This window comes from Lycium ferocissimum, chromosome 9, assembly GCF_029784015.1.
Source record: "Lycium ferocissimum isolate CSIRO_LF1 chromosome 9, AGI_CSIRO_Lferr_CH_V1, whole genome shotgun sequence".
Classification (NCBI taxonomy): domain Eukaryota; kingdom Viridiplantae; phylum Streptophyta; class Magnoliopsida; order Solanales; family Solanaceae; genus Lycium; species Lycium ferocissimum.
The window spans coordinates 56,006,300-56,015,812 of NC_081350.1; the positions used below are offsets into that span (position 1 = coordinate 56,006,300).

The window sequence follows — 9,513 nt, forward strand, 5'->3', positions numbered from 1 at the left end:
GTTTGGTTTGACTTGGTTTGATATTAAAAAAACCCGAGGTTTGATTTGGGTTTAACCTTCCAGCGACAACCCGACATTACATGTATTCAATTTTTAAAATATTTTATACATAAAAATATATTTGTAATGTAATTATAAATATTTCAGTTCTAGTCACTTGTTTATAAGATTTTTATATCCAGGTTCTCTTTTAAACTTACATAGAGATGACAATAATGTTGGATATCATGTCAAGTTCATAAGATTTAGAGATTAATGAAATACTAGTTAATCCACTGGTAACACAAAACCGAGTGTTCATTTATGGCATGCAATATTCTGATTTTGAAATATAATACAACAAAATTTTATATTTTACAACATAAATATATAGTTGTAACTAGGACTTCAATTCATATGTTTTGTATCAAATCAAAAAAACCCGAAAAATGATGTGAGATGTTGAAAAACCTAATTTATTGGTTTGGTTTTATATCGAATTTAAAACTATTGCTTGATGAAATTACATTTTATTATAGGCAGTAGCTCTCTTTCCACATGTCCGTGGAAATTACTAACTTGAAAAGAAAAAAGAAAAAAAGGGAAAAAATGGACAAATACCGGACGTTTTTTTGGTTTGATTTTGTTTATAAATTTAAAAAATTTGATACTATGTATTGATTTGGTATTCAAAAAATCAGAACTAATCCGGTCCATTTACACCTCTACTTTTAATGTTTGTCTGCGTCTCAGCCTACCTTTCCATCTGTGAGTACGACAAATATACCATCCTCACACCAGGTAGTGTCGTTTTTCTATGATTCCGGAATCAAAATAACCCCAAAAAAAACCTTTTGAACCAAAATACCCCAACAAAAAAAAAAACATACAAAACTGCCTTTAGCGCAGTAAATTACTGCGCTAAAGCACTTAACTGGGACGGCACTGTCAGTAATTTACTGAGCTAAAGGGTTCCTTCTTTTTTTTTTTTTTTTTTTACTCTTTTGGTTAACCCCTCTTTCATTACACTTTTTAACGTACTTTGACCATAGATTAATCATGCTTCGGGACCCCGAAACTTTAATATTTTATATAGAATCCTACTTATTTTTGTGCGATTAATAAGGTAGGCTCAATACATCAAGGATAAGAAAATCTTCGGATTGCCGTTTGGTTGAAAAGTGCTCGAACGCCATTTTTGTTTGAAGGCTTGGTGTCATTAGCTTTAAGTTCTTCACGAATACTTGGGTTTAGATTTAAGTTTACTATTTTTTAGTCAAAATTACGAAAGATTCATACAAATCTCAAAATAATTAAATTGCATCATTCATAACAATATGAAAATACTTAAACTTGTTCATTAATAAGAAACCCAAACTTTTTAAAATACAATCATCAAAGAAAGAAAAAAACTTAAAAAACATTCATCAGTTAATGCCCTTGAGTTAATCTTCCGCTACCACCGCAAGATGTGCCACCACCACTAGATGTGCCACCACTGCTAGATCTACCACCACGAAAGTTTCTTCCATCACGAGAGGTACTTCCACCGCGAGATGTAGTTTGACCACCATGTCGTAAGGGACACTTGCGCTTATCATGACCAACATAATTGTAAAATGAGCATTTTCGAGTGTATCTCCCCCGGTGGAACATCCATTTCATTATGAATACGGAGTATGCTTTCTTTTTTAATTTACGGATAAATGCTTTATTTGCAACCATTGAAAATGGATCCGGTGGCCAATAACTCTCACTACCAAGTGGTAGAACCTTCAAAGATATGTTCTTACATAATTTTCAATTGTATATTCCTCAGCCATGTACGAGGAGGCGTTCTTTCCCATTGCGATAAAACACTTGAAGGCATGAGAACATGGCATGTGATATAATTGCCACTTGCCGCGTGTGCATGTTCTTAGAATCTCACAAATTGTGTGGACGTTACCTCCTTTATCTTGGTGCACACTTGTTGTGAGTTCAAATATGCGCTCTGCAGAGTTGTAATCCATCCGGTCATATTTCTGAGCCTTATATTTGTGGTACTCGAACAGTTGTGACGGTTTTGGCATCCATCTTAGACCTGCTGCTGCATGTCCTTTAGCCTCTTTTCACCATTGCGGTGACGGGTAGTCCCCATGCAGATTTCAACAAGCCATTGCAGAGCTGTTTGTTGTCAGCATGCCCCATCGCCTACCTTCATCCTGGTATAATGTCCATTTGTCTTTATCAATTGCATTCAACTAGTGGAAGGCTTCCTCATTTGCCCGCCTAATATTGTCCATCTGCAGTTAAACTTTTCTCTCCCGATGCTGCTTGCAGGCCCACATCCAATTGCAAATTGTTGGGCTTTGATATGCCTTTTGGAAGTTCGCCTTCAAATGCCTTAAACAATAACGATGGTAGGCAAAGGGTGGCTGCCACCCCTGCAAATTGAACATATTGTGCAATATGCCAGCATTTCTGTCTGAGATCACACATATTCCCATGCGATCCTTAATAACGTGTTGCCTTAAGTAGTCCAAAAACATACCCCACGTACTAATGCTCTTATTAGCTGCAATTGCAAAAGCTAGAGGGAATATAGCTCCATTTGCATCCATTCCAAGCGCAATTAGCTTGACTTTATGTCGTTTACCCCGTACACATGTGTTCCATCTATTGATATTACAGGCCGACAATGAGCAAAACCATCAATGCATGGTTTGAATGCCCAAAGCACAAACTCAAAAATATTACCTAGCACACCAGGCTTCGATTTGACCTTCCATTCAACAACAGTACCATGATTGAAGTGTTGTAGAGCCGCCATGTATATCGGCAACTTCTTGAAAGGGCCCTCTCAATTGCCGTAGACTATCTCATGTGCACGCCTACACCCATTATACACATTCCTCTTGCTAACAGTTTTGCTATATACTTTCAGGACGGCTGTAATACAATCTTTAATAGGGAACTTGAATAATTGAAATATCAGCATATAGCAATGAGGAACATTATATTAACACCAAAAATAAAGGATAAGAGTATTTAAGAGGTTTAATTGTAATGCAATAAATGTGAGTAATTGAAGAGTCTAAACGTGTATGAATAGTTACACAATTCATCATGGTTTAAAGAGTATAATAAAGTTCTAGATAACCAAAAGACTCAATGCATTATTTAGCTAATTTAAATAATACTATTTAATTAGGATTTGACTCAATGTTGATGAAAATTAATTACTGCTCTTGAACGTGTATGAACCTTCATAAAATTAAAATATAGTACTATTTCATATTTAATATATTAGATGTTTTTATTATAGTATGATTTATTGCAGGGGCAAAATTTTAATCCACCTTTAAAGGTTGGAGCTTCTCACTCTTATTATAGTATGATTTAATCTATTTTAATCCGCTCAAATTCAATTCAATCCATCATTTGATACTCCTAAATAGCACCATGTTTATGCTTGGAAAAGATTATGACAGAGACAAATTAGAAATGGATAAAACAACTTATCTGTACATTACATGTGTGTGAATATTGATTGGATAATTTCGTGGAGATGATAGAGAGGAATTTTACAGATACACGACACAATTATACAGTGCAGGCAGGATGAATCATATTATTAAAAGGGAATGTTAATTTAGTAGATGGTTGAGAACCAACAGGTTGCTATTCACTTTTTAACTTGCCAAAAAAAATTGGGACACAGATAACGAATCCATTTGTAGTCAAAAGATTCAATTGTCTAATTGAATTTAATATAACAGCACTAAGAAATTAAGCAGATTTTTGATACCTTAGCTTGTTTGTGATAAACATCATCAATTACCCCGTACGGTTGAAAATGAATGTCAACGAAAATATTTCTGGTGGTGAAAAATGTGGTGCATTGGAAGATCGTTTTCTTAATTATTTTACAGTATTTACTCAAAAAATAGATAACACCCTAAAATCATAAAATTTGATAAAACTTATTTTCCTTAATGAAAACAATTTCTTAACATTTCAAAGTAGCCAAAAACAAAACAGAAAATGACTTTATTAATGAAAAATTCTAGTGGAGAAAACTTTTTCTGTAATACAAGATACACAGTTCTAAGTCATATAACTTATTCAGTTATATTTCAAAAAACCTTGCTTCAAATGAAAGAAAGAATTGTCTATTCTTTCCACATATATAATTTGTCGGTCAGATCAACAATTCTCCTCTCAAAAGCTTTTCCAACATGATGAGCCATTGGCATCTAATTTAACTTTCCAAAAGAAATTGGACACATAACTAATTCGTTATTTGTAGCCAAAAGATTCAACAACAATATGCAAACTGACGTTAGACACGTTGTTTGAGATAAACATCATCACTTTTATCGTACAGAAGAAAATCATGACTTTCAAGGAAAATATTTCAGGCGAAAAATGTGGTGCATTAGAAAATACTTTGTATTTTACAGTGTTTACTCAAAAATAGGTAACACATTAAAATCATACAAGGTGGAGGATAAGACATCGGAATGGTGTGTTTTAGTGTTGTAATAAACACCGATGATAATGTTCAAGTATTAGTTAAATGCATGATAAAGTAAAAGAGTTTGAGATATTTATAAAGAAAAGGCTTCCATCCTAAAAAGTAATTGTAGCCAAATACAGAAATTGACTTTATTAATGAAAATTTCTAGTGGAGAAAATGTTTTCTGTAATACAAGATAAACAATTCTAAGTCATATAATGTTTTAGAATGAAAGAACCATCCCTTTGTATTTCTCGTTTTTTGTTTGTCCATAGAAAGAAATTTAGACCCATACATAGTAAGTATGAGTTCAATTATCAACATCGCAACTTCCCTAATCACCTATTGTGATTAAAAAACAAAAAAGATTTAAACCATAAAAAATTATGGTTGGATGGATATAACACCTTCACCCTTTTATAAGAGATTTTAGATATAAAAAAAATTTATTACAAGGGGTATAACCCCATATTCTCCTTTAATAAATTTTATGCGAATCTGAATTAATCAGAGATCAAATGCGGGGATATCGAATAAAGAACAAGAAAGAAAGATATATTCTTTTTAAACGCTATAGTAAGTTGGAATAGAGCCACCGCTATCCAAAACTTTTCACTATATAAAGCCCCTTTTTACCTGATCTACCCACACACCCAAAAATCAGTTTCCTTCTGATAACAACTCTTGCCTAAACCATCCTATATACTTTGACAATTGCACCTTTTCTCTGCCTCATTATATACATATTACAGGTTTTTACTTACTACCTTAACAATGCCTGAGGCACCAAAGACTTTTAGTGTTACAGAAGAAAACAAGAAAACTCTTCATTTCATTGAAGAGGTGACAACCAAAGCTGATGAAGTCCAAAAGAGAGTACTTTCTGAAATTCTCTCTCGAAATGCCAACGTTGAGTACTTGCAGCGCCATGGTCTTAAAAATGGCTATTGTACCGACAGAGACACCTTCAAGAAAGTCATGCCTGTTATTACCTATGAAGATATTCAGCCTGAAATCAACCGTATTGCTAATGGCGATACATCTCCCATCTTCTGCTCCCAACCCGTCTCCGAGTTCTTGACAAGGTCTGTCTAATTTTTTTTTTTTTTTCGAAACTCAGGGTGACTAAACAGAATTGGTTGCCTAAAGCCAAATTATAATAAGAGGCCCTAAATATAGTGCATAAAATTCATATTACTAATGACTAATGAGACACAAAAATCTTTTTTTATGATCTATGGACCAATCAAATGAGATAAACTTGCTTTATGATCTTCTGCTCCCAATCCATCTCTAAGTTCCTAACAAGGTAGCTTTAATTTCTTTTTTTCCTCCCATCTAAACTAACGTACTACAGTCACTCAGTCAACCTCTCTATAACAGGCTACCTTTATAATAACATTTCACTATAAGGACAAAGTTCTTTTTTTTTGGACCGATTTTCATATTACGTTATATTACATGTTCCCTATAATGATATTTCATTATAACAGTCAAAAAGTATACAACGTCGTTATAGAGAGGTTTGACTATACTACTATAATACAATAACAAGAAGGGAAATATTTATTGTCAAAAGGTGTGGTAGAATGGTAAAAGGAATATTAAAACTCCTCATAATGAGCTTTTATTCAGACAGTGGTTTCAGACACCGGACACTTAAAGAGAAAAAAATCCATATGTTTTCATTTTTTTTTATAATTCTGTTGGAATTTGTCATTCTTGCATAGTTCTTGTTTTGTAGCAAGTCTTTAACTAAATGACATTTTTCTATATGTAGTTCTGGCACATCAGGAGGGGAAAGAAAATTGATGCCAACGACAGAGGAAGAGCTAGGGAGAAGATCACTTCTCTATAGCCTTTTAATGCCTGTGATGAGCCAATTTGTTCCAGATTTGGAGAAAGGAAAAGGAATGTACTTTCTGTTCATAAAATCTGAAGCTAAAACCCCAGGTGGACTATTAGCTCGCCCTGTTTTAACAAGTTATTACAAAAGCCCTCATTTCAAGAACAGACGACCCGACCCTTATACAAACTACACTAGCCCGAACGAAACAATTCTCTGCCCTGATTCTTACCAGAGCATGTATTCCCAAATGCTTTGCGGACTCTGCCAAAATGCAGAAGTCCTAAGGGTTGGCGCGGTTTTCGCCTCTGGCTTCATCCGCGCCATCCGCTTCCTCGAGAAACACTGGCCTCTTCTTTGTGACGATATTCGATCTGGTACCATAAACGCCGAATTGATTACTGATCCTTCAGTGAGGGAAGTTGTGATGAAAATTCTTAAACCTGATCCGGACTTGGCTGATTTTATTGAGGCGGAATGTAGCAAGAAATCATGGCAAGCGATTATTACTAGGCTGTGGCCTAATACAAAGTACGTTGATGTTATTGTGACTGGAACAATGTCACAGTATATACCAATTCTTGATTATTATAGCAATGGTCTCCCTCTTGTGTGTACCATGTATGCTTCCTCTGAATGCTACTTTGGTGTCAACCTTAACCCCCTTTGCAAGCCTGCAGATGTCTCGTACACACTTATTCCGACCATGTGCTACTTCGAGTTCTTGCCAATTCATAGAAACAATGGTGTCATGGATTCTATCTCCGCGCCAAAATCGCTCAATGAGAAAGAACAGCAAAAGTTAGTTGATTTAGTTGATGTCAAGATTGGCCAGGAGTACGAGCTTGTTGTCACCACATATGCTGGTAAATTTAGACACATTTCTAATACTTCTTCTAGTTCAATTTGTTTGACTTACGTTCTTTTTTAGTCTTATTTTTTTTTTAAAAAAAGTTTTTTTTCTAATTTGACAACTCTTTAGTTTCAACATCCCAGGTGACATGTTTAAGACCACAAAATTAAAGAGCGTTTTGGTATCTTATACATCTATTTAGATTAACACTACAAGATTGAAAAGTAAAAAAAAAAAAAATTCCTAAATTTTTGTCAAGTCAAATATGACAAATTAATTGAAACAGCGAGAAAAATTGTTAGCGGTACTTTATCTTGCCACACACTTTAGTCTAAGCTTAGTTTAATCAATTTTATGTCGATTTCAGGACTCTATCGGTACAGGGTTGGTGATGTGCTTAGAGTTGCTGGCTTCAAAAACAACGCGCCTCAATTCAACTTCATTTGCAGGAAAAATGTAGTCTTGAGCATTGATTCAGACAAGACTGATGAAGTTGAGCTGCAAAACGCCATGAAAAATGCAGTGAGCCACTTGATGCCATTCGATGCACACGTGACCGAGTACACCAGCTACGCGGACACAACCACCACAATTCCAGGCCACTACGTCTTATTCTGGGAAATTAACGTGAATGGCTCAACCCCAGTTCCTCCATCGGTCTTTGAAGACTGTTGCCTCACAGTTGAAGAGTCGTTAAACAGCGTCTACCGCCAAGGCCGTGTGTCGGACAAATCCATAGGCCCTCTTGAAATCAGGATTGTGGAAGTTGGGACATTTGATAAGCTAATGGACTATGCTATAAGCTTAGGTGCTTCAATAAACCAGTACAAGACACCACGGTGTGTGAAATTTGCACCTATTATTGAACTTTTGAATTCAAAAGTCATGTCCAATTGCTTCAGCCCAAAGTGTCCAAAATGGATTCCAGGCCACAAGCAATGGAACAACATGAACTGATTAATCCCATGTCCTACAAAGAACAAGTGAACAATTGGGATTCAATTTAGTATTAGTGATTATTAAGAACATCCTACATAGGCTAATTAACCCTGTTCCCTTCCTCAAAACCACCACAAATTTTGTGGGTGTTATTACTTTTCCTTAATTAAAAATCTGTTCTTACGAGTTTCTTAGGAGCCACACTTTATCCATGAGAATTGTTTACTTTTTTCGGAATAATTTTTTACTTTATTTCAACATCAATGTTTGGTTATAAAATTTTAAATCTAACCTGGAGTTGGATTCCAGATTTGGAAAAGTGCTCCCAACCAGCTTTCCAACTCTATATTCATAAATTCTAAATAAAATGCTCTTTTCTCTCCTTTGCAAAAGGTATAACCAAACACTAACTCTATCCTCCAATTTCAAATATTCCAAATAAAGTAAAAAATATTTGAAATTTATGGCCAAACGCCTACTTAGTATTTGCAACTGTTTTTTTCTTTATGTTAGAAACTTTAAATTAGCCACGTACATAAATTCAGTTCCTATTTCAAGAAAGGCTTTTGTGGGAAATGTTTTCTTTTTTCCGGGCAAGAAATCTTGCCCACTGAACTATCTTGAACCACTTGCCAAAGTGGTGGTACCCTTTAAGCTGTTTTTGTTATCTAATCAAGGGCAGACGTGGAGTCGAAATTAAAATTTATGGGTCGGGATTTTAATCTTTTTAAATTACCGCATTCTAAATTAGATAATTTGTATTTGTACAAATACAGTATTTAGACTAAAGTTTCTAAATTCAATCAAACCTGTAACTTGGATTCTAGCTCCAGTAGTGTTCGCGGTTTGGTTAAAAATCGATCCAAACCGAAAATTGAACCAAACAGATTAAATAAACCGATGTTTATTTAGGTTAGGTTTGATTGGTTTTATATTTTTAAAAACCTCTAATATTTGGTTTAATTTTGGTTTTACTAAAAGCAAACCGAAGAAAAAACTGAACCGATAAATTCTATACAAAATATTTATAATTATATATATGCAATATTTTAAATTTTACAAATACTTTTAAATAATTTGTATTCTCTTTAAGCACAATGTTATTTATCTCTAAGCTAATGAACTTTATACCTTAAACCCGTTATTAGAAAGAAATCCATGAATTCAAACTCATTTATTCAAAGAAACAATTAGGGGTGTTCATGGGTCGGTTTTGAGTTAAAACCAAAACCAAACCAATCTAGTCGATTTTTAGAATTATTAAAATCAAACCAAACCAACTATAATACACATCCATCGGTTTGATTGTAGTTGGTTTGGTTCGGTTTGAGTCCATTTTCAGTTCTTAAGAAAACTAATGGTATTTCTCTCTTTCATGTTTTTCCCTACAATTAG

The 9,513-nt window shown here is 34.4% G+C and overlaps 1 protein-coding gene across 1 annotated transcript; it reads left to right on the forward strand.

Annotated features, from left to right (window-relative positions):
* Nucleotides 1-5,137: 5,137 nt before the first annotated feature.
* LOC132031335 (indole-3-acetic acid-amido synthetase GH3.6-like) lies at nucleotides 5,138-8,376 on the forward strand. The gene is made up of 3 exons (XM_059421255.1): nucleotides 5,138-5,565; nucleotides 6,261-7,192; nucleotides 7,547-8,376. The coding sequence occupies exons 1-3, from the start codon at nucleotides 5,255-5,257 to the stop codon at nucleotides 8,134-8,136; spliced, it is 1,833 nt and encodes a 610-aa protein (XP_059277238.1). The 5' UTR covers nucleotides 5,138-5,254; the 3' UTR covers nucleotides 8,137-8,376.
* The last annotated feature ends 1,137 nt before the right edge of the window (nucleotides 8,377-9,513 follow it).

Bases quoted from the DNA above. Each gene is read 5' to 3' on its own strand.
- LOC132031335 (XM_059421255.1), top strand. From the start codon at position 5,255: ATGCCTGAGGCACCAAAGACTTTTAGTGTTACAGAAGAAAACAAGAAA. The intron at 5,566-6,260 runs GTCTGTCTAATT...TTCTATATGTAG, and splicing joins GTCTCCGAGTTCTTGACAAG to TTCTGGCACATCAGGAGGGG. The intron at 7,193-7,546 runs GTAAATTTAGAC...TGTCGATTTCAG, and splicing joins TGTTGTCACCACATATGCTG to GACTCTATCGGTACAGGGTT.